The sequence below is a fragment of the Pholcus phalangioides genome, unplaced genomic scaffold (genome assembly GCF_987345545.1).
Source record: "Pholcus phalangioides strain wild (caught in Gottingen) unplaced genomic scaffold, Ppha-v1.0 ptg000015l_1, whole genome shotgun sequence".
Taxonomy (NCBI): Eukaryota; Metazoa; Arthropoda; class Arachnida; order Araneae; family Pholcidae; genus Pholcus; species Pholcus phalangioides.
Window position 1 is genome coordinate 30,119,401 of NW_028301608.1, and position 26,502 is coordinate 30,145,902.

Here is a 26,502-nt window from a genome sequence, read left to right on the forward strand (position 1 = left end):
CAATCCCTAAGGAATTTCTTGTGGGGCATGAAGCCTCTTTTTTTTCCCTTTCGAAATGACGTCACACGTCGTAAATGGGGAAATTCCCTTTTTAAGGAAGTTTTACAAACCCTCTGATGGTAACAAGAAAGTTGTTTGTCTTATCGTGCAGGGAAATGGCTTAGCAGCCAATAGTCCTGGATAATAATTGAAGATTATGGTGATGCACATGTGGTCAAAATTACTTTTGTTGAAGTTACGTACGTGCGATATAACAAAGCATGAATAATGATAAGCAAAAACATATTTAATCAATTTTAAAGATACTTATTCCGATGAATTTCCTTTCATCAAACGTTCCAGAAGAGGGCCGACTTTTCCTTTTTGTACAAGTTGTGTTACGGACATAAACATCGGTCATGGAAAGACTGCCATCATCAGTCGTGAAGTGAAAAAAAAACATCAAGCAAGTGTCACAAAAAGTCAGTGTTCTTAAAAAATTGACGGTGTTTTCCTTCATCTTCCGATGATTTTGGGGTCATTCGCGCAGAATGTTTGTTCACAGCGTTTCTGATTGAACACAATATTTATTTTTACATCATTGAAGTTTTGGCCTCCAATTTCACTTGTTTTTTGAATTTTATTCCCTACGCTTTAACTTTTATGTTTGGAAAATCCCTATTTTATTTGGAAAAATCCCTATAGGGAGTGGTTTTAGCATAAAATACGGGTTTGCGCGAAAATCTCCCGAATTTTCATTTTCAAAAGTTGGCAGCTATGGATATCATATTTAACATAGATCGTTCCTCTAATACTTGAAAAATTCTAATTTCCATATTTTTCTGAGAAAATGTGGTCAGCCTGGGATTGCAATGACGGTATTTTCGTTCAAGTGAAGCAATATTTTTAGCTATTTTTCTATGAAGACAAAAAATTAGAAGAATCTGGTTTCCGACCAAAATATTTTAATAAGGCTAAAAAAAAATTGGAAGCATTAGTGCCTATGCAATTGCAACAGGACTTGACAAATTGAAAAAAGCATTAGGTCAGGATTACACTGTGAAAGTTTGATACCAATAAACCTATTGGTTACATTCACTCCAATACAACTGATAAGATTATTGGTTGTGCTTTTCAAGTTTTATAGAGTGATCCTGGCCGAAATAATTTTTCTAGACTTTTACAGGCCTTGTTGATGGGAACACACAAAGAATTTTTTTTGTTTTCCTGAACTTGCAATTTAGTCATTATGCATGTAAAATTTGAGCTGATTTTTTAATCCCCATGGCAACCTGGAATTTGTCAAACTCTGAAATACTTTATATATTCATCACCATATTTTATGTGTACAATACGACGTTTTACACAAAGGCAACTCAACATGTTTGAAACAAATTTGAACAGCGTTTTTATTTTGGGAACGGCTTGAACATTTCCAGGTAACACTAAGAGTATTTACAAAATTGATTTTTTTTCTTCTTTTTTTCGGCGATGAATTTCATTACTCCAAGAAAGAACACATGCAATGTTAAATGAAATGATGAATTGCTGTGGGAGAAAACCTAACAAAACTGAAAGAAAAAAGAAAGTTATATTCTAGCATATTGAAAAAAATATATTTATAATCCAAACCTTCAACATTGTGAAGTAATTTTTATAATTCTAAGCTATATTTATTTCAGGACACATTTTGAGACACCAAAGTTTGACTATATGTAACATCTTTCAAATATATATTCGCTTGCATGTTCAACACCAGGGCTGGACAAATCTCCAAAAATTTACATGCCCAGTCGGGCACGTGACTAAATAATACATGCCCAAAAAATGCTCCAAAATTACTTCATTATTAAAAAAAATTCACAAAATAGCTTCAAATAATAGTTATTCACATAATCTTAAAAAAAAAATCATAGTAAACACAAAATTATCTGTGACTGTTGATATGATAAGTAGAGTTTCCCCAAATCTTACTGCCTCATTTATCGGATTGTTTTTAGATTTAGGTCCCAAAGCAGAATATTTAACACTGTTCTGCGACGAGCCCTCAGCTAACTGGAAATTTTCTGCGGTAAAAATCCCTATTCAGGTAATAGTGTTTTTTGCACTTTTTCTTAAAATTGTTCTGTGACGTATGTCACAGATTTTGGCACATTCTGCTTTGGGGGATTTAGGGTCAATTTCTAGACTATCAATACTGATCCTCATAAAAATTTGTGCGGTCACCAATTGAAAATCTAAGATCAGTCAATTATTTCCCGTGCTGTTGGTGTCTGAAAAGAAGTCTTGAGTTACTGTTCAGTTTGCTTGTAGAATCATGACTGATTTGCGTTCCAGGACAGGTGCGAGGAACTGGAGCAACACAGGCTGTATAATATTTAGGGCCATAAAAATAAGAGATTTAAAATGCATTGACTATATAATCCACTGCAACCACCTAGCTGGAAATAAAATAACTATATTAGCTCCCAACAAACTTTATTACACGGCATGTCCAGGACATCCTTATTTAAGTCTTTTTCTTCTCAACCAGTTATTAAAACATACCTTCAATTGAAAAGGGTTCAAATGATGTACTCATCCTACATATGACATGCATTACTATCTCCCCCCCCCCCCCCCAATAAGCTTTCTAATCATGTTCTATTTGTATCCATAAGAACCCTCATATTTGCCTTATTATGCACCCATACAGTTGTTGTGGAGAGTCGTAAAATGATTGACCTTGCATCACCACCAATAAAAACACTGAAATGCTCGCATCAGGCATATAGGTTGAAAAAAAATACATGCCTGGTAGGAATTTTTTACATGCCTCGGGCAATAGATTTGTCCAGCCCTGGTATATACATTAGGAGACGTTCTCAACCTACATATACAAACTAAAGCATTGAAAAGTAGGAATCAATGCTAAAAGAAAGATTAAATAATTCTCACATAGGAACTGAAATTCTGAAAAGATATATACAGTGAATGTTAATTAATATGGTCATATCAGGGCTTCTTGGTTTCTTTCGAACATATTTATTCATGACCGGAACAGTTCATATAAAACTGATTGTAAAATTTTCAATTGTGCCACTACATCCACTGATTCTTTTGTTATTATTATACTGTTCTTAAATTAGTTTTTTTTTTAATCTTAAGCTAATGTCATGCCTGTTTTAATTGCGAGGAGTTAAAACAGAACTGTCTAATGTAGATTATGTGCATACATGTATCTGTAAAAACCACTGATCCTTTGAGGCAGCTTTCAATTGAGGAATTGTGGTTCTGGTCAAATGACAGAAACTGAAGGAAGAGGGGGGTGTTACCATACATATGCTCTCTATAGGAAGTCCATTGCAAAAGCTGCTCCACATGTACAGGGATCATAGCGGCTACTATGGCACATGATTAGGGCATAGTGAAATGAGTACAGAAATGTTTGTCAGTAAAGACCATCTGACCTCCTACAGTCTTGCAGACTGATAATGACGACTTATTGGAGCAAAAATTTCTGGTTCTATTTTACTTAGCATCAAAATATTCAAAAATAAAAGATAAAACAAACTGAAATTCAGAAAACTAACAGTTTTTGTTTGATACTTTGCAAAAGTGATATAACATCTGTTATTCTAATAAGTGGTTTAAGCTAGATAAAAAATTTCTTTAGCAAAAATGAAAAAAAAAAGGTTTAGCAAACATGCCAACATTGGCTTAAAGCTTGTCAGTAGTGATAAATGTTCAGCTTTGCCATGTGAAGGGAGGGCGTACCCCTCTAAGACATCATAATTATTTTTTATTGCACTCTCATTTTTTTTTCATTGAAAGTTCATTAAAAACAGCACCTCATTGGCACTAGAACCTAAAAGGCTCAGACCACATGTCCTCCCGAGGTCGCCAAGTTGATTAATATTTCATGTATATTCAATGCAATCCCAACCTGCATACGCCCTTGTGGGCTGTATATATAGACTGGACGTCTTGCAACCCTAGATACCATATATCTTCTTCTTAAGCGTGATCTACTTGATTCTACTAACCCTAGACCCACCTCCCAGTTTTGTTTTTTTTTATTGGAGCTCATGGCACCTATGATGAAACATCTTTTGCCACACAAGTTCACTTCACCATTTCGAAACCTCTCAAAACCTTGTTTTCATGAGGTGGTTTTGACAGAAAACAGGTTTTTGCGCAGTTGGGCATCGAATAGAGCGGCCAGTTAAGGTGCGGCTTTAAAGATTGCATACTGCACACAGACAAAACAGATCGGTTTCAAGTTTGTCTTCTCTCAAACTCTCCCATGTGTGCATATGAATTCATTGCTATGGTAAAGATAGATGAAATCTAAAAAAAATTATAAAAATAGGGGTAAAACACCACAAGAAATTCAAAAACCCGATTTTTTTTAAAATCAGATTTCTGTAGTATTGAGAGTGACTCCCTTAGCTTTGTACCGTAGCAGTTGGCAACTCTGAAAATGCTAATGATTGATGGATGGATGTCTACCCGTTTCTTACCTCCTGTAGGCATTTTTTTGCAAAAGTGGCTACTATTTCCATCGCATTCTAAGATTTTCTTTCACATTTTGTGAAAAATGCAACCGTAGCTTAAACCCTGCATCTACTGTATGTAAGCACAAAATTTAAGAAATTAATAAGTATTTCATGTGAATGGGTCAAATTGCAAAAAATATGAAATAGATTTTTTTGAATGGAGGTTTGCCTCCCCTACTATTTCTATAAATTTTTAACCATTTTGTAGAAAAGAATTATTTTCTAAAAATGGTTAGAAATGTTTTGATGTTTTTGTGTTAATACTCACCTGCTGAGCTAAAAGGTACTCAGATTCGTTGCGAGTGTATTACCCGATAAGTCCTCGTCAGAATCTTCTCTGACACATGAAGGCCCCCCGCCCCACAAACAGGAATTATTGCCCCAACTTCTCAAAAAATATATAAAGAAATATCGAACACTGTTGTTTGTGGGTGCAGAAAATCACCACAGTAAGATGAAAATAATGAACAAAATAATGATAAGACCCACAATATGATAAGCCTCTTATCACCTTCATTATATTTAGTACAATAATCTTAGCCGGTATGCAGTTGTGTGGGCATTATCATAGACTCCCATCACGAGGGCCCAGGTTTGAACCTTACTGAGGGCATAGTGGTGGTCGGCTGAAATTGACTGTGGTTTTCATCTTTGAGGCGCGAATCTCCTATTTAAGAAGCCTCTCCATAGAGAGCAATCAGGCCTACAACATTTAAAAAATTCATCCATGACACAAACAAAAAACAATCAGCTAATTTTCTGCTTCCAAATTCAGATGGTAGCACTTTTCAAGCAACACATACATGCACATTCACATTCCCATACATACCTATTCATTAGCCGTTCAGTAGAGGAATATGGAGAAGGTGCATGTGCAATTTCGTAGTACAGCAATCTCAGACTCTTAAAAATTTTATACCATCTTGGGTAATTAGATTGTTGTCATATCATGTACAACCCCAAAGCAGAATATTTTCTGTTCTGCAACAAGCCCTGGACAGACTGGAAGTATTTGGCAATAAAAATCCCCCATGATTCTACACTTTGTTTTAAATTCTTCCCCAACATGTTCTGCAGCAGCACTGGTTGTTTCCGTAATGTGTGTAGCAGTTTTCGGCACATTGGGGAAGTACATATAAGCTACTTAAATTAGATCAAGATCTACACTTGAAACAATTTGAATAGCTGTACAAAAGCCTCAATATCATTAGATGGGTTTTAAACAAATCAAAACATTTCCTACTTGAAGAATCCTATTGAGCATTTTTAGAGTTTGCATTAGAAAATTGCTATTCTAATTTATAGCAATTGATGCTAATTAATTTCTGATGTGTTTGTGATTTTAAGAGAAAACAATTCAGGCAAGAATTATTATTGAAAAATTCTGTAACATTGTGATAGCATGACATCAAAAATTATGTTATCATGTTAATTATTTGTAATATAGTGCTATGAATGATTGTGATAGTGTCACAACAGATAGAAAAGCGAGAGATAAATGCAAATTTTTTAAAATCCATTTCTTATTCTGCAGTACCGTCTAAATTGAAAAACACTCACTTTCCATCTGTGCCCACACTCATTACAGTATACAAAAGTTGTCATGGGTTCATCAGCACTCCTTGTTTGGACCTGAAAGAAATGCACATTGAAAATAATAAGAGAGCTCAATTGAAATGTAAACTGAAGAGCCAAAAAAACTGATACAGGCGTGCATATGCAAATAAAGAGATATGGAACCAATCAGAGTTCGGCGCTGCGGTCGACAATACCTATATAACACAACAAGTGTCTGGCAATAGTTGTTAGATCGGTTACTGCTGCTAAAATGGCAGGTTATAGAGATTTAACTGAGTTTGAACGTGGTGTTATAGTCGGCACACAAGAGATGGGACATAGCATCTCCGAGGTAGCAATGAAATTTGGATTTTCACGTACGGCCATTTCACAAGTGTACCGTGAATATCTGGAATCTGATAAAAAATTAAATCTACGACATCGCTGCAGCCAGAAAAAGATCATGCAAGAACGGGACCAACAATGACTGACGAGAATCATTAAACGTGACAGACGTGCAACCCTTACGCAAATTGCTGCAGATTGCCATCAACAAGTGTCAGCGTGCGAACCATTCAACAAAACATCATCGATATGGGCTTTCGGAGCTGAAGGCCCACTCGTGTACCATTGATGACTGCACGACACAAAGCTTTACGCCTCACCTGGGCCCGACAACACCCACATTGGACTGTTGAAGACTGGAAGCACGTTGCCTGGTCTGATGAGTCTCGGTTCCAATTGCTTCGAGCTGATGGACGTGTACGGGTATGGAGACAACCTCATGAATCCATGGACCCTACATGTCAACAGGGGACTGTTCAAGCTGGTGGAGGCTCTGTGATGGTATGGGGCGTGTGCAGTTGGCGTGATATGGGACCCCTGCTGTGCTGTGGTTGCAAATGTAAACACACGCTTCCAGGAAAATAGAAAACGAATATATGAGTCACAATTGCATTCTTATGTACATAGTTTTGTAAATAATTAGTTTGTACAACCCATGCTGGACAAGAGAGGGTACTGTTGCACTTGGGTCTGGAACAGAAACAAAAGCTTTTGAGAAAATGAAAATCTGTCAGTCACAATTCTGTCTGCACTCAACGATGTCATACATAGTAAAACCCCATTTTGCAGATACTCATGGGACTAAAAAAAGGATGACTATATCGGGGGGGGGGGGGTTCCCTGTTTAAACAGTGTTCTGTGTATGTTCTATCTTAACGATAACTGAAATGGTTCTTTATTTAAATATGAATGAAATTCTGACAATATGAAATGCATTTGAAGACATGAAAATACATAATTATTGCTCAGATAAACAATCAGTATTACAAAAAGATATATCATAGAAAGTATACATACCGAATTTAGATCTTTTAGAAAAAATGATCAATTGATGTTTAGTGGATTTTGTGATATGATTATTTCAACTCCTTCCAAATGTATTTTAAGTTGGGAGACTAAATCCAATCACTTTCTGTCATTGTATTTACAGGAAAATGTATTTAGTCAATGCATTTTTGAATTCATTTGCCAGAGCATGAACACGTATATTACATTTTTCACTGTGTACTTGATGACAGTTTTTTTTCTTAGTTATGGAGGGCAATGATTACTACAGCTGGCCACATTAAACAGCACAGAATAATGTAAAATATACGAGCACAACCAGCGATGCGTGATGTGACTATCTTCTTTTGCTATTTGCTGGTGTTGTATTTGTATTTGTTTATTTTTATAGTGTTTTGTGAATCTATATATATATATATAAAAGCTCAGATTTTCTCAATTAAATAGTCTAGATAAGAATTCTGAAAGATGCATTTTCATAAGATACAATTCAACCCTTAAAACAATCAGTAGAATTAAAAAAAAATAAATCTAATTACAATACAAAGAAAATTAAAAAACAGTCCACATTTGTTATAAGAAAGTATATAGTAATATATACTTTTAAAGTATATAGTATATAGAAAGTATATAGTATATATACTATAAGTTTATAGTAATCACCCTTGATCCCAGGAAAACAGGCATCATATTTATTGGGAGATTATATCGAGGCATTTAAAAAAAACTAGATTGTCAAGAAGACATATATATTTGGACGCAATAAAGAATTATATTCATATATTTGCTGCAATGTAACCAGTTGTAGTGAAGTGGTGCATCAGGTTAGAGAATAATAAAATTTTAGCAATTACATGAATGCACCTATGTGATTTCTTTCCTACTGATCTCGACAAAGTCAAACACGATTTTGGCAAACGAAAACACAGAATTTTTACTTTTTGTGTTGCAAAAAAGCACCAGGGCAGAGCTAAAATTAATTGCATTGAATGGCCTTTGAAGGCCAGTATTCTGGATAAAGAGTAACGTTGGGTGAATAGGAAAAAAATTGGGACTTTGTCATACCCATTGTTATAATGGTATGGTCGACTGTAGTAGCAGCAAGATAATCGTACCTGATTGTATGTGCAGTTGCTCTTTTTGCACTTGCCACATTTCAGAAGATCTGTCTTGGTGCCGCCAGTAACTGCCATTTGGTGGTCATTAATTGCCTCTTTAGTAAATTTCTGTCTCAAAGTCTTCATTTCATCACTGGCCATTTCCTTATAAAATACAAAATTTCACATCACATTTTCATTACAATCTCGATGAGCTTAAACTTAGCATAAATATTCAAGAAAAACATTTGGGAAATTAACAATAGGATAAATCATTCTAGCAATAAAAGCACTCTTCATATTCATGGGAATTACTAAATCCCTAAAGCGTGAATAAATCAAAGGGGCCAAGTAAGATAGGTGATCTATGTTACTTGTCCCCCCTCACAATGAAGTTCAGTGGGAGAGAGAAAACAATTTCATCATTAAATTGAGGAAATAATTGAATAACTGGAAATAACAAAACTGAGGTTTCACTGTAGGCTGTTCAAGGAATTATATCATGAGGCAGATATTTTCATTCTAGGTAAACAATTGTTAACTGCAATTAACAGAACAGGATACAAAAAAAACAGCATTTGACAACCTGAATGCCAATGACAGATCTGAAGTCATGCAGAGTAGTAGTTTTGTAACACAACTAAAAATGATGCTTGTAACAAACCCTTCTCCCCTGAAATGGTATTTACTCAGGTATTCTGCTACTGATACATGTATACACACTGTACTATAGTTTCCACACTGTACTGCCACATTTTTTCCCTCATACTTCTGACAGGTTACTGCAACTCATAAAATGAGAACTGATAACATAGCCATATGAACTGATAAATTTTCACATGAATTACAGGCAAGCAAAGTATGTGATGATTTTTAAAATGATTAAAATAATGATTTCATTCACAGTTTGCTCAAAATTTACATGAAGTAAATAGAAAATACTTTTTAATTTTTTTTGTTAAAACTATGCTCAAAATTAATGTATGACTGTGAATCTGTTGTTTCTACTAAAATGTGCATTGACAAATTAACTCTACTTTCATTTCTTACCTCAGCTGTCATTACAGCAATTTTCGAAGGTTCAATAATGCCTTTTAGCACGTTAAATTTCAAGCTTGGATTTTTTGAGTCCTTTAGATTTGATACTCTGCTTCGAATCCTGTTTTTATATTTCATGTTTGTGTCCTTGAACTCTTGGTAAATATGTACCATTGTTAAGATGAATAAAATAATTTCTAAACATAAAAAAAAAAACCATGCTGAAAACTTACATACATATACAAAAAAAAAATTATACTTCATTTTGTTGAATAATTTCTAACTGAATACTTGAGAAGAAAATGTGAAAACAATAAATTTCCTTCTAAAAATAAACAGATTCATTATGATTTTAAAATAATGTACAGCAGTTATGAAAAAATTTATTGTAAAAAGAGCTTGAAGATTAGACATAATGTTGAATCTGTGGATGAATTTTGAAATACTTGCTTCCAAAACATGGTGGAGCTACACAGTTTAGTAATTTTATTTTTTTTTTATCATTAATTTTTTTAATGTAAAAATAGCATTATATATGAGAAATTTGACTTCTTTCCAATGAATCATAATGATCATTTTTGTCGCACCACTGTTATTTTCTGCACATGAGGGCTAATTAGACCAGGACCTACAATTTATTGCCAATTCTGAACGGCAGCCTTTTTTTTTAAATACTCACTGAGAGGTTGGTATGCTAACCCCTCGGTACAGGACTCCCTACTATGGCAATCTTTCTTCATGGTCATATTGTTGTTACTGTGGTACTCCTGCATCAAGATACCTGTTTCTGACAAGGACAACTCAGGTATCAAACTCGCGACACCACTAAACAGCCTTTGGTACTTTAGGCAAATATCTTATCAACCTGGGCTACCTCGCCCTAAATCGCAATGAACAAACAAATCATATTAATTAAAATGCATGGATAATTATAACATGGTGAATGCATAAACTACGCATTCATTGATCAAAATAATAATGAAACAAAGAAAGGAAAATTATTAGCTCATAGAAAATTACACCCTTAATGAATTGCTAATTTGAGCCAACAATTTTCAAAAAGACTGAAGAAAATTAGCCTTATAAAGCATTTGCCGTTACAGTGGAATCAGATTTTATGTACACCATCACTATAAGAAAATTTCATGGATGAAAGAGTAATATTATCATATGGCTGTTTCACAGCAATATACCAACTCACTTAAGTTTAAAAAAAGTAAAAGTAGTTTCTGAACAAAAATGAAGGATATATTCTTCTATCTTGGCTGCGAGATCCTCTGGTTCACCAAAATCACTTTCAATTTCAGATGCTAAATTGTGACCCACATGAAAAAAGAAAGATAAAGCTCTGCTTAGTTTTAACTATGGGAAAAAATAAAATCACATTTTACAACATATTTTAACTCTACGTAAGCAAGAAAAACATATTGTGAGCAGATATTCTACTAGTGTATAGCACCACTACTTTGCACCACTTGTCACACATAGTGATATTGTATGCACTTCAACAAACTTTATAATGAAACTGTTAATGTGTATTAGTCTACATTAAATACACATTTTATTTAAAACAATGATGATGTAAAAAAAAAATTATACAATGAAAAAAAATGTATATTTTAATAACTACATTGTGATTGATAGAGAATATCAGTTTGTGCATCCAAAAATATATCTATCAGAATACGTCAATTTAAATCACTTTCTGGTTTAAATGATATTTGCATGTCATTGACATGTTGGTAAAGTTATTCATTAAAAGTAAGTATAGAAGATCTTTGGTAAATATAGATTCGAATTTAATTCAGATAATGCAGAAAGAAAGCTGTTCTGTTTCTAAATATTGTGCATGGAAAAATTGCATAAAAATATAGGGAGCTAAACTTAGATATAACTGTACTAAATATTTGCAATGCATTACAATGGAGGACTAAGGTTCTCCTGATTGAAAAAAAACAGAAAAATTAGTTTTTATTTAAAGCCTTAAATTCTATGCCCTGAAATTGCTGATTCAAAATAATAACAGATGCTGTACCAACATAAATATTGTCAGACTTTGCAATTTTTCACTTTTTGCATTAAAATTTCGAGTTCGCTCGTTTGATTAACCAAAACTCATTAACACTACAAAGACAGACTGGGTCTGTGTGACTCCCGCGCACTCTTTCTCTCCCCATATCTCAAGTAAGAATAAACCAAAACATTAGAAACTTCTTGAAATTTTCTGAATTATCATGTTCTTATTGTATGTACACTAGAGCTTTTTTTCAGCAATGGAGATACGAACGGATATACCTAAAAAGATGGAAGAGAGGTAACACTGACCCTCCCATATATTTTAGAACATGTTCATCATATAATACAACCAAAATTGCCACAATTGATTTCGCAAGGCCAAAAGTCTTCTGATAGTCTCTCTAACATGGTGAAATCCCCACTTCATGAGCCTCTTACCTTCATTCTTAACTGTGGGTGTCTGTCAGCAGGAGTCTCAGCTTTTGTTGTCAAGTACTTTTGTATATAAAAAGTATTTTGTCTGATAAATTGTTTGTTCTACAAAGTTGAAATATTCTGTGTTGATAATTTGTTGCATAAATTGAAAAAAGATGCAGATTCACCAAAGAGAAAACATTTCAGAAGTTGGCAAAGATTTCGTAAGAAAAATCCAGAAGCAGTGGTACTGGTGATGAGAATTCAGAGGAGAATGAAAACTACCCCAAGTAAAATGATTGTGAAGTAAGCAATAGTATTGAATATGGATGTGTGAATCAGAATGAAATTATACCTCAAACAATGCCTCAGCTGATACATAATGAAATTCTACTAGAAACAGTAAATGCAAACCACATTGAAGTCATCAATGAAAACCTTGTCCTATACCCAAATGTGAATTAATTCTCATAAAAATCTGAGATTTCAATAATATTCCATCTATCGGTTGTGAAAAAATTGCTGAAGATAAAAATGTATGAAATATTGTGAAACCTTCCTCATCACAATAGGATATCAAGGATTCCAAAATATTTTACAAGAAACTCTTCTTTACAGCTACTGATCTCACATTTCTGAAATTATGTGAATTTTTTCAAATCGAAATCAATCAACTTGGTTAAAACCCTTCGGAAGAACGTCGTCAGGTGCTTCCAGCTGCCAAAAAATGAAGCATGATCACACTCGTTGATCCTATTCAAAACCTAGAGGCGATGTAACACTATGTGAAATCCTATCGGGATTATAGAAAATAAACAAATCCCCCAGTCTCAAGTTTCCTTTACACTGACGCACATCTAGAGAGGTTGTTTGCAACATTCAAATTTCAAAAATGGCCAAAAACAGGTATGAGGTCACACAGATCCCCGCTCGTCTTTCTAGGTATAGTCCCCTGACCAGTCTTTCTAGTGTTAAATCTGTGAAAGAATAAAAATGTGTAAATTATAAAGCAACATTATACAAGTCCGAAACACATCACAATAAATGCATTCATCAATTGCACGAGAAACAATCTTGTCAAAAAGATTGTTTTTTTAGTTAATGGCCCTTTGATTGTACATGGAGTGAATCAAAAAACCCTGCACTATATGTGATACTGAGTTGGCACTACGCATTCATTTTAATGGGGTGGCTCATGAATAAAAAAGCACTTTTCTCGAAGAAAAATTATGATCCATGAAGCTACTCTGGGATCAGCGACCTTTCATGTTTTACATAAACACAGATTTTTGGTTTCATATTTTTTGCTTGTAGTTCATTTGTAGTTTATTCATTGATGCAGAATCAAATTTCTGACATTAAGTGAAAAAAACAGGTAAGTTATATGAAAATATGCATTCTTAATGATTAACAAGATTTGTTTTAATTAATAAGCAGTCAATTAATTAAAATTAATCTGATTTACATCTAAAAAATCTGATTTTTTCATACCCTGACATCCATGTAATTATTGGCAGTATAATTTCAAAAATATTTGCCTCAAAAATATAAGCAGGTATATGACTGTAAAATGAAAAACCCCAATCCGCATTGACACAGCAAAATAATCTAAATCTAATTATAATCTCTACAAAAAGCCAATGGTTGCTGGTTGCTAACAGTATGACTGCTAAAGGGCATGAATGATGCATGAGAAAGAAAAAACTAGCAGCAATATGGCAAAAACAGTCAAGGAAACTTTCAAGCAAGAACTTTTAAAAGATCTCACCATCCATCTTCATAGCACTAGCCAACATTTCTCGACATTTCAAGCGGACAGTATTTGTTGTGTCGGAGGGAAAAGTGGTTTGTTTGATTGGAGTAGATTTTTCTGCTGTCGAAGCAGTAGGCTTTGATGATGAATCTCTGTTTGAGCTTTTTGGAATACTCGCTGAACTGTTGCTTGTAGCGTTCTCTGACTTTTCACGACCCTGTGAGCCATTTCCATCATTTCTGTTTGCTGGAGCATCTGCGAGATAAATAAAGCATACAGATCAATGAGTCATTATCTGAACATAATAAAACTAAAACATAGTGTCTACCACATACAGAAAAATTTGAGTCCTGGACCCTTTTCTTCACAGAAAAAAATGTTTTCAAGCAGAAAACTTCCGAAACAGTCTTTCCGGAAAGTGAAATGCAGTAGAACGGTAGAAAAAGACATATCAAGTAATACATTGATTGATTCATGGGCATTATCACCCAGGTGGTGCTACCATCCATTTTTACGGTAAGAGTCAGTGTAGACACTCAGTAGAGAGGATATACAACTTGTGGCCTAGACGACAGCAGACCTATGACTACTGAAGACCAATGCTGACAATCGAACTGATGTGGAAGCTAGACAATGTTAAAACATGGATGACTGTGATTAGCTGATCCACTGCAATTTGAAATTTTATATTCATTATTGACAATCATTAGATATAGATTATTGACAATCATTCGATTAACTGACGATTGCTAGATTCTTTACGAGATGGACTACATACCATCATCTTGTTTATAATTTTGATTGCCCATTGGCATTTGTTGTTTAGATTTTAATTATCTGTTATATGATTTCAGATTGACGATCGTTTATATGCATATATTATTTTTTGTTGCCTTCATCTGAGGCGAATATGTTTTGTCATATATAATAAAACTTTCCGGATACTTTCCTTCGGAAACACTTGAATATCTCTGAGATGGGAAGCAGGGTTTGTCCAGTCTTCAAAGGTATGAGTCAGTGAGTATTGTGTAGACACCTGTACATCCAACACAGCACTGTGCCCTCTATTTGACTGATACCAAAGTTAGGTGCAAAGAGCACTCATATGTTCCTTCCCAGGGTTTAAGCTACGGTTGCATTTTTCATCAAATGCGAAAGCAGCAGTAGCCACTTTTGCAAAAATGCGTACAGGAAGTACGAAATGAATAGACATCAAACCATCAATCATTAGCATTGTAGCATTTTGCTAAAGTTTTTCCTCTCATTTTTGCTAAAGGAATTTTTTATCTAGCATAAACCCTGTTCCTCCCTCATAATTTGGTATGGTGAAGTATTGCTTCTCAAATAGTGTGGAAACCACAGTTTCTGAAGACTAGCCAGGGGTACAGCAATGTATTTGAGAAATTCTAATGTAGCATGAACATTGAAAGTTGGAAAAAATCAATATAGTAAGATTATCTAGCAAAGTGGTTCTTAATCTTTAGAATCCTACTGCCCAGTTGAATTGTTTTTTGAGTGTAAGGCAATTACACTCAATGCATTTTAATATGAATTACTCGGGTCTGGTACCTGTAAGAAGCCTCAGACGTAAACCAAAGTTCTACAATGTTGTTGCAAAGAGGATCAAAATCTCATTTTACAACTCAAAAGTATATCAGATGAGTTTTCATGCACGCTTATTGCAGTGCAAAAGAAACAGTGAACGGTATCACTAATCCGACCTTCAAACAGCTGAGTACATTATTACAGTGATACACATGAAAAATAACAGACTTTTCTCTGCAAAAGATGCTAAAACAACACCGAACTGCTACATGAACATACAGCAACCTTTTTTCTCTTTTTGTAACCTTCTCTTGCCTTCCGCGATCCTTCTATAATTTCGCGACTCTTTCTTGAATTTCACAAACTTTCCCTCCCTTTGCGACTGTTCTGGAACACCGTGACCTTTTCGTGTTTGCCGATATGCTGTAGAATGAAGACAGGATTTGAAACAAGGATGATCACAGAGTTTACAAACATTACTGATAACTATCATCATTCAGTACTTTACTTATCACCAATCAAGTCAAGCTAAGACTGCATAGAATCCTTGTTTGTATAATTTCAAGTCTATTGGGTTTGGGTTAGCTCCAGGGTTCAAGCTACGGTCACATTTTTCGCAAAACGCGAAAGAAAATCGTAGAATGCTAAAAAAGTAGTAGCCACTTTCGCAAAAATGCGTACAGGAGCTACGCAACGAGTAGACATCCAACCATCAATCATTACATTAGGGGTCATTCAAGTATTACGTCAGCATCGGGGGGGGGGGATTTCAGATTTGCTGACTTTTGATGACGGGGGGGGGGGGGGGGTTACGTCATCAACCACCCTTTTTGAAGATATGAAATATTCTAAGCTGACTGACTAAATTTTGCTGACAATGGGTGGAGGGGGTCAGTGTTTTGCTGACAGGGGGGGGGGTCAAAAATGGCTAAAAATCTGCTGACGTAATACTTGAATGGCCCCTTAGCATCGTAGCATTTTGCTAAAGCTTTTCTGCCCATTTTCGATTTTTTGCGAAAGGAATTTTTTATCCAGCTTAAACACTGGTTAGCTCTTACTCGTGCCACCATGAGTTACAGTAGAATACAGGCCTACCTTTAGTCACAGTGTTGGGTTAATTGAAACCATCCACACCCATATCTAAATTCATCTAAGAGTATGCCAAGAATGATTGAATTGTACCCCACTAAGCTAAGTATGGAATTTCGGGAAACATCTGTAGCAGCTGTTCTCAATCTTTTTTGACTTGTGGAGCCCTTTTTCTGGTATATAATTTCTATTGTGGAACCCTGTAGGCCCATTTTTTTAATTTATTCATCAAAGTTACTGATTTATTTTTATTATTAAAAAATATTCATAATTACTATTTTTTAATTTTCTTCGAACAGTTGCAGAACCCCTGGCGAGTGCACACAGAGTCCCAAGGGCTCCGCAGTGCCCAGGTTGAGAACCACTAATCTATAGGATACATATTCTTACATTAAGATCAATACTGTTTTTCATAAAGCTGGCCCAATTAATTAATCAATTGTTAATCACAGTAAAACATTTCAGTCGAGTTAATCAACTTGATCAACCTGATTAGAATTCAATTAAAAGTTTTGTTAAAAATTTATGAATTCACTTAATTTGTTTGAATAAAAACAATTAGATATCTCACAAATTATGTTCCTATGCATAAAATTTTGGATCTTTCAAGTGGCCATATTTAAAACTATTTGAATTGACATTTTGATCAAATTTTTTTGACAAATCAGTTCAATGAAAACTGATGATTTCAGTTTCAAATTGAGTTTGATGGGAGTCTTAGAAGACAAGACCAAAATTTATTGTCTCCATTATATAAACAGTAGTTTTTGTATTTTTGGAAATGTCAGCTCCTCTCCTCACAAGTACCATTTGGCTCATACAACACCGTTTAATGTTATACGGTCACAAAAAATATTTGATTAAAATTGGATTAACCAGTCAATTAAATGATTACAGCATTAAACATTTTTTGATTGATCAGTTAAAAATTTTAATTGATTCCCAGCCCTAGTTTATATAATTGAAATTATAGATAAATATAGAATATTTCACTGATGCGGCATACCTCCGGGTAGAAGCTTCTTCCAAGATTTTATGAGGCTTTTAGACAATGTTATAACCTCATCATCGCTTGTGGATTTGCGTAGAGAGTTCACACTCATGCCAATACGTGTTTTCTACGGGAGGAAAAATTTTCCTGTTTGGTTATTCAACACACTCATTTGCACAAGTGATAGTTATATCAAGAAAATTGTATAAAATATAGACATTTAACAGCGTTCATCAGAATCACAGATAATACAGTGAAACTCTTATTAAAGAGATGATCAAGGGACCAGAGAAAAACATTGTTGTACAGGATTTTTGTGCTATAAAACAGAGTATATACAGCAGGGCTCAAAAAATTAGAAAAAGTAGGATGGGAGAGGGTACCCCCCTTGGACAACATAATCATAGCGTTTAATTTAAAAAATCCCTAAAAAAAATTTCTCTTTAAATTTAAAAAAACAATTTTTTTTCATAGCAAACTATTTCAGTATCCTGTAAGATTGACCCAAGCCAAAGCAAAATGCAGAAATGACGGTAACAAAAACAATTTTTGGCCAAAATAGGGTACTAGCAACTACAGATAATTTTTCTGTCTCCCCTAACAATATATATTATATATATTTTTTTTTTTTTTGGTCTTCTACAATCCAGTCTGTCATATGTCTCTTCGACAATGTACAGCAAATTATGAAGACATACGCTTTTTAAGAATGATGCTCCTTTGGGACCACTTCCAAAAGCACACACTGCGAAATGTGTAAATTACAAGGTCCAATGTAAATAAGTCAAGGTGGACCAGATAGTTTTACCGCATTGTCCATCCCTTTTTTAAAAGGATTTGTTTAAATTTTAGTGCTCAATGCCAGTGTAATCGTTTTTGATAAATGAAGCACTTTTATCTCTAGGTCTTTGCTGAGCATTGTAAATATTGTTTATGCCCCTGCATGCCCTAAAAATACAGAAGGCAAAGAAATGTTATTGGGTATCAGTCATAAACCTAGAATAGGCCTATGTATCCAACTGCTCTGTAATGCAAACTGTTGTGTCACCTATACACAAAATTTGCACCATAATTTTGAATGATGAATGTTACTACCCATGACCATGAAAAGTAGTAAGTACAAAAATTTTTTTTCAACCAGGTATAGAAGTTTTTAATCACTACTTTATTTACTCAACCCTCAAACTAAGCAAATGAAAAATTAATAAACCCGCAATTGGTCCTTATACAACCCCCCCCCCCCTAAATACCCTAAAAAACAATACAATTTCTGCTTTGGCAGAATCATTAATTACAATCTACATCATTTGTATTATTTGGCATTATATCAATGATTCCCTCCTCAATTAAAATCAATTATATGAATTTTGTTGATAGGATTTGGTAAAAAAAAAATAGGAAAAGTAGGACAAAAACTAGAAAGTAGGACATTTTACCAAAAGTAGAAAAGTAGGATGAGTGGGAGCCCTGATATAGTCAAATCTTGATAAGTCGAATGTGCAGCAGCCGACAAAAACTTAGAGCTATCGTTAGTTCGACTTATCAAAAATTTCATGTTCAGCCATGTCTCTAAACGGGTTTTTGTTCAGTTCGGTGTGGCACTGCATTGCTGCTCTGGGCCAGGCTTAAGCAACACACACTATATTAGGAATTGAGAGAATTATTTCTACGTTATTTTTTTTTCAGAATGTTATACAGTACAAAAAGAAAAGCACTAATTTTGCTTTTCTTAATTTTTAATTAATTTTGCATGATAAATGTGAATAATATACAATTTACAAAAAAATTTCGATATGAGGTATGAGCACCAACATATTATTTTATGAAATCTAAGTAGGATTTGATGGGTGAAATTTTTTTCCGCATAACACACAATAATATCCACAGCTCACCTGTAATATATCTAGCGTAATTGGAAGATCTTTCAAAGTTTTCAAAAGATCCAAAGCTTGTTCTTGGCCCTATTACAAAAAAGAGAAAAATGTATTTACATCAATAACACTATGCAACAATAAAAAAAACCTTTTTGTCATTGGATAAAAATTGCAATTTCTGTGTTTGCTCTGCCTGAATAATCATGAAAATGGTGATTATTTCCCTCAAACTTTGCTTTTGTGGTGGGGAGATCGATATTTGTGAATTGGTCATTTACCATTGGCTGATTCGGTGACTGGAAATATTGAAAATGACAGAATAAAAACTTTCAGCACTAATAAAAATTTTAAAAAACTGAAAAAACGTTTAGAATATGAGTCACATACCTGGACTTTTCACAGAAAATAAAATAACAAATTTTAAAAATAATGGAACTTTTTAGATTTTTATTCCCATACACATTTCATCTTCACAGTTTAATTATCCCAGAAGTAATCTCCATGATATTTTTGATGTTTTCTCCCTTATATATATGCTCCAAACAGGGCCATAGCATGTCTTTTCCAGGACCCCAGGGGGGCAGACTTTTTCTTGGGGCTCCTCGAAAGGGTTATTATGTAAAAATAAGTGTATATTATTCTGCCCCCCCCCTTCAAATCAAGGCCCCAGTTGCCACAGCGTAGTTACGAACCTGGCTCCACGCCTATAATTCCTTAGTGACGGCACTCTTTTGAGTAAGCTCCCATGCTTTCTTTGCATTTTTTAAGATGAGCATGGAGGATGTGAAGTGCCATTTAGAAAAACATTGGACATTTAATTTTTTTGTGTATAGATTTTTACACTAGCTCAAAACGGTTTTTGATCCAGCGATTACCTAGGAAGCTGTTAAGCATGCAGACATAGATATTTCAAGCTTTTTTATCAGCTTTGACTTTTAATTTCTTGATAAAAACCCTTTTAGTCTTTGTCATAGAAAACCTAGGGAACATGCTGTAGTTGTTATAATGCTGCTGATTTTTTTACATACAACTGTGATTAATTGTAACACAATTGACACGTTTAAAAAGAAATACGATAAACATGTTGGGGTGAATCGAGAAGCTATCCATACTTAGAATAAGACAACCATTATGGGCGTTGTATAGTATTTTATCATGTGTATATATTGTTTATAATTTTAGTTTTTAATTGGGTTGCTGTATTTTTGAAATATATGACATCCATATTTGTTATGGGCATCTTTTTCTCAGCCACCTCGTTGGGCATTTTGCCTGTTGTGGCGTAGTATTTGTATTTGATAAACAATTTAATGTGACAAATTTTTTACTTAATTTACTTTACTTAATTTTTTACTTAAAATTATAATGGTGGCATTAATAATTTTTTGGAAATCAGTCATGTAAAATAACGAAAAATGTTAGTATTTTGTAAAATTTTAATATTGAAATGCCGACTGAAAAAAGACTATGACTGCAATTAGTATTGGATAGAGATGTAAAATTCTCGAGAATAATCTTTAGGAGAATATTCTCTGGAAGAACTATTATTATAAATAACTTGAGAATATTTTTATTATTCTTAATGAGAATATTCTCCTGTTATTTAGAATATAAATATATATAATATCCTTGATAATATTCTCTGGAAGGACTATTACAAATTACTGGGGAATATTTTTATCAAAAATGGTAAGGATTATTCTCAAATTATTTATAATAGTCCTTCCAGAGAATATTCTCCTCGAGAATATTATTGTTATTTATAATAGTAGTCCTTCCAGGGAGCATTTTCAAGAATATTTGTAATGACATACATTCTAATAAATAATCTCTATAGATAACTTGAGAATAATTCTTATTATTTTACGATAAGCATATTCTCTGGTAATTTATAATAGTAGTCCTTTGAGAGAATATTCTCTATTCTTCATCTCTCTTCCCGTCAAGAATACAGGGAATATTGAAGTTTTGTAGGCCACAAAATTGAAGTTTGAAAGCAAGAAAATGAAACCAACGTGGCTGAATTGCACAACTTGCAAAGAAATGTGAGTGATACAGAATTTAAGTGTATGTGCATTGAAGAAAACAACGGTTCTGTATCTTCTTAGAATTAAGGTAATTGTATAAGAATTATATATCTATAATTATATAATATAATATATAATTAATATATATATAATATATATATATAATAATAATAATATATTAATATATATATATTAATATATATATATTATATAATATAATTATATATCTATAAATATCCTTTGTCAATCAACTTTGAGTTTTACTCTTTGCTTTGAACTAATTTCTGAAAAAATTTATCTTATTTTAAATAACTTCTTAAAGTTTTAATCGCAAGGTTACTAAAGTCTTCATAGCCAAACTTTTAAACCCTCTCATCATAGGCATGAGAGGTTGGTAACTAAACAACAACTAAAAGTTGTCATTGGGGGATGATTATACCAAAAATTATTTTGTTGTAAATGTTTAAGGCAATGAAAAAAAAACTGATTTATATTTCATAATAAAAACAAAATTAGTAAAAAAATTTTAATTATTTAAGAGAAAAATGAATATTCTCGTTTATTCTCAAATTTTTACATCCAGGAGAATATTCTCATCTCTAGTATTGGACATATGTATCTGCAGTTTCGATCTCAAATTCCCAATTTTTTCTTTGATGCATCTTTGGTTTTGGTAATGATAGGTTATTAGACCTTTCTTGATGATTGATTGGTGGCGATTGCTATACGTCTCTATAGTTTCAATGAAATGTGATCACTTTTGGGTATCAAAGATTTGCAAGATTAATAACTGACAATTCTAGGGAAAAAACTACTATTTATCGCACAATATTTTCATGACATTTCCTTACAGTGCAGTCTTGCCTTTAAGGTATTTCATCTCCCAAGATAACAAAAATTTTGTCCCCCAGAATGCAAAAGCAAAGTTTAAAGCATTAAAAAAAAACGTATTCAGTCTTTTTTAAGTCATAAGCCATTGAGAAATGTGATCTGCCAACTAAGAACAAAAATTGTATATACATAGCAATAATAAAAGTGAGGTAAAAACATTCCATATCGAGTTATTCGAACATATTGCACCAAAAGGAAGACTGGATGACATTCACACCATAAAGTTAATTTTTTATCGTTGTCACGGTTGAACAGGGTTTGAGCACGTTTTCTTCTTTGAGGGTCTTGATTACCCTTTTTTCTATTAGTTAACATGTATTCAAATTAAAAGAAAAAAAAATTTTTTTTCACCCTCAGATTTCAACTGAATAACCACATGGGAAATTTTTGGTGTCACTTCTAAAGCCACATCTGCAGTGCAATACTCGTTTTTCAGGAGATGTGGAAGGGATAATAAATAAAAGCACCTGCCTTTGGCTCTTCTTTGTTTTTTTCATTCAGTCCAAGAGCTTCAGCCTACCGAGCCTGGGGTGACCACAAATAGATGGCACCTTCATTTGCCACCTAACTCACTGGTTGGAAATTGCTGCGTGGGGATATGACAGGAGTTGGTGTGTGGTATGATAGTTTTTTTTCCCATACATTGAAGTAGAATTGTTCGTCACTGAACAATTCCGGGAAGAATTTTGAGAAAAAAACATTTCTGTATAGAAAACATGGAACAGCTTTTTTTTCCTCTTTGGCGATTTCTTTTCGAGTCTGTTGGTGCTTTTTTGTTCCTCGTCGGCAACAATGTTCCCTCCCCTATTCACAAAACATACACACTCAGTGATTGCCCCCTTCCTCCTACAAGGAGCCTGCATCTGCTTATGGTCAGGGTGGCATATCAACATATCATTATATCAGGGTTTTGTAACCCTTCTCTCGTTTTACTCTAATATTCATTATTACTCATTCCTCAAATTTGCTGTCCATTTTTAGCCCTGCTCTAAATACCCCTGTGTGATAATACAAATATGATTATGTGCCATAATCAACAACTTTGGATACAGTGAAACCAAGCTTCAGCGATACTCAATAACGATAAATCCCTCTACAACGATGTTTCATCAAGGAATATGTGGAAATGTCAAGACTACCGCCTCTCGATATAACGATGGTCCCTGTACAACGATATTTTTTCTTCTCCTTAGTACGCAGAAAATCGTTATATCGAGATTTCACTGCATTTATTTCGTTTAAAAAATCACATGCGCACAAACTCATTTACAAAAAAGAAAAATTCTATTGTGTGATATCCACAATCTCCAAATTACGTAATGCTTTTATTCTCCTCTTGGAAATTTTTTTAAATATTTATAGTTATAAGCTTAGTGCACGTTAAAACAATGAATCATCAATGATATCAACAAGCTCTGGAAATACCTTTCTTCCCTACAACAATGATAAGTTTACCTGAGACCCGCTCGTAACCATCTTGTCCAACTTCTTGGCGATTTTCATCACTTCTTCTTCGCAACCCATGGCTTTTGTTTCTTCTCTCTTTCCCTCCAACTTTTATTTATTTCTTTTCAATTACAGGTTTCAAAAATATCGCTTTTCACCGTCGTGCGAATATCGCGTCACACTCACAACGGCCATCCGAATAACAGCCGAACGGTCGCACAGTTACGGTTTCGAAGCTTCTGTTTATTTACTAAACATTGAAAAAAAACGTGAAACATGATTGATTGATAACTAATTGAGAAAGGATGGATCTGAGAGCTATATAAATAAAAAATTTTATCATCTTCTTTTTTTCCGTTTTTTCTTTTTTCTTTCGAGTTTTTCTTTTTCAATCATTATCATCTAAGATCTGACCATATGACCCGTATTCCTCAGGACATTTTTCCCATTTTAATTTTTTTTTTTTTTTTTTTCTGTAAGTTTTGCCGTATTTCTTTTCTTTAAAACCGAACACAACTTAGATTTATCACCATGGGGAATTTACTATCTAGTAAATTGTGCCCTTGGTTCAGGGCCATAACTAGGCTGAGCAACCGAGGCACTACCCCTGGGCCCGGGGGCCTCAAGAGAAGAGGGGTCTCAGAAAAATAAGTAGTTGGATTTTTCGAGAATTTGCCAGGTAGATCCTCAGAAAAAGCACTTGGCCCGGGGGCCCGTGATACTCTTGAGACCGCCCTGGGTATAACCCCGCTCTTCTCTAAGCGATCCGTGGCACATTAGAGATCCCTTGAGTGACATGTGGACAGATTTAGAACACTTAAGCGGCACCCAGTGCGGTTCTACATCACTCAAGCTACCCGCGGCCCATTCCCAGATTACTTAAGTGATCCGCGGCATAATTACGGATCACTTGAGTGATGCGTGACTCAGTTCCAGAGTGCTTGAGCGGCCCGGACACATTTCCAGATCACTTGGATTCGCTAAACATTAAAGGCGCGTATCACTAGCGCGCCGATTGCATGATCCGCGCGCTAGTGTATACGCACCTTTAGAGATCACTAAAGTAGGGGACTTCTCAATAGGGAGAAAATTAGTTCAGGTGCCCATAAACACACCAGCGAAAGGGCGAAAGGTTTTCTCATTTTTGACACACCGAGTAAGATGTCATTAAGACTATTTCATATTTTCATGAAGTTGATGACGTAAGCATATTCCAACCCCCCCCCCCCCCCCCATCAGCAAATCAGAACCCCCCCCCCCCCATCGATGCTGACATAATACTTGAATGACCACTAACGTCCTATACTGAAATAGACATACTTGCTTACTTTTCGGTTCTAGACCGGACAATACCTACCCACCCCCACTATTTTTTCCGCGCTGACTATATTATTATGATGTTCATGTTAAAAATATCATCTTGTTGCACAGAACGACTTGGGAGGAATGATATTTGTGGCAGGGACGAGACGATGATTCACCAGGACCGGTTGTTTATTTACTTGAGAACCAGCGCAGTTCAAAAGAAACGCGACAGAACACAATAATACTAAATGCCTACAGCATCACATTGTTCACACGCAATTTGCTGCAATTAGCGATTTTAAAGGCCCATGTAAATTATTTTACATGTTATTTTATATAAAAAAAATTCGCATTAGTACAAAACCGGCATTTTTTTGTCACCCTCTCAGAGCTGGTACCCGGTGCAGGCCTCACCGCCTACCTATATCAGTGGGTGGGGGAGGTTCAGAGTTAGGATGTTTGGCGGGCCCTTACTGCAGTGAAATTATAGCGTGAAAAATAAAACATATCAAGAATCGTCTCGGGGACCCCCACTGCTAAAATGCTATTAGAAGAATCTCTTGTGGTGCCATGATTTCAATATATTTGGTAACTTTGCTGTTTTTTGGCATAATTTTTAGCGACAATTGTCGTTTTCTGCATTTGGATATCTTCATTTCAGTACTTTTCCGAGGAAAATATGGTTTCATTTCATGATAGGTGTAAGGATGATCTCGTTACTCATTAATTAAATTGTGACAATTACAAATGAGAATAAATAATCATCTTGCATATTTATTGTCAAATTCGAAGTTTTCTTTTCCAGAAATGCATTTTTGTTTACTGCAGTTTGCAACCGTCCTCTATTTCATTTCAATTTTGTGTTTAGATCAATAGATATTTCCTTTATTTAAAATTTTGAAACACAGTTACAAAATTTTTTATTTTAATTCAATTTAAGTCATAATTGCATGGGTGGAGATATAGGGAGCGTGCCTCCCCCCCCCCCCCAGCGTCAAAGGTGGAGTCGACTGATTCGATGTATGAATGTATATATGAATTGATATCATCATCATCATCATCGTGCCGCCTCCCCTCCCGACTTCCAAGTTTATTGCGCCTATGAGTGCACCCATCACCCACTAATAAGTGGGTGAAGTCACGTAATATTTTCGCATGATTTCTTCCATATCTTTCATACTTATCAACTTCAGTCGGGAATTACGCATAATTAACGGTGAAACTGACAAATGTAGGAAAATGTATCAAACTGCGGAATGTGAGAATTCTATGCCCAGTCCTGCCCTCAAGGCGATAACAGCGGCTTCCAAGGGGCTATCAGGCTGATGAATATATGTATCAAACTTGCCGAAGCGATTGGTGGTTATGTTGGCGGAAAGGGGGAGTAGGAGGATGACGGGCAAAAAGCTATACAATAGAACAAAACCATGAACCTCTCTGCTAATTGTACGAAGTACAGATTACTGGATACCAAGCGAAGATGATTGAAAAGTCATATTCCGCTGCGGGGAATCGGACCACCAACGTCGCACGTTCCGGGCGCGTGCTCTACCATTAAACTAGCGAGGACAGATATTTTCTTTCCTAAGAAC

At 34.6% G+C, this 26,502-nt stretch overlaps 1 protein-coding gene across 1 annotated transcript; it reads right to left on the reverse strand.

The window, feature by feature from the left end:
- Positions 1 to 1,363: 1,363 nt before the first annotated feature.
- On the reverse strand, positions 1,364 to 23,989 carry TfIIS (RNA polymerase II elongation factor). The gene is made up of 9 exons (XM_089243298.1): positions 23,615 to 23,989; positions 19,260 to 19,328; positions 17,383 to 17,494; positions 13,758 to 13,997; positions 10,806 to 10,869; positions 9,572 to 9,722; positions 8,540 to 8,686; positions 6,078 to 6,149; positions 1,364 to 1,550 (listed from the first exon to the last, which is right to left on the reverse strand). Exons 1-9 carry the CDS (start codon positions 23,681 to 23,683, stop codon positions 1,542 to 1,544), a joined length of 933 nt encoding a protein of 310 aa, XP_089099424.1. The 5' UTR covers positions 23,684 to 23,989; the 3' UTR covers positions 1,364 to 1,541.
- Between the last annotated feature and the right edge of the window lie 2,513 nt (positions 23,990 to 26,502).

What these genes read in the sequence shown, in the direction of transcription:
- TfIIS (XM_089243298.1), bottom strand. Translation starts at nt 23,683, where the DNA reads ATGGGTTGCGAAGAAGAAGTGATGAAAATCGCCAAGAAGTTGGACAAG. An exon ending in GCCAAGATAGAAGAATATAT is followed by an intron (nt 9,723 to 10,805) that starts CCTTCATTTTTG and finishes AATGGTACATAT; the next exon opens with TTACCAAGAGTTCAAGGACA. An exon ending in GCAACTGCACATACAATCAG is followed by an intron (nt 6,150 to 8,539) that starts GTACGATTATCT and finishes CATTTCTTTCAG; the next exon opens with GTCCAAACAAGGAGTGCTGA.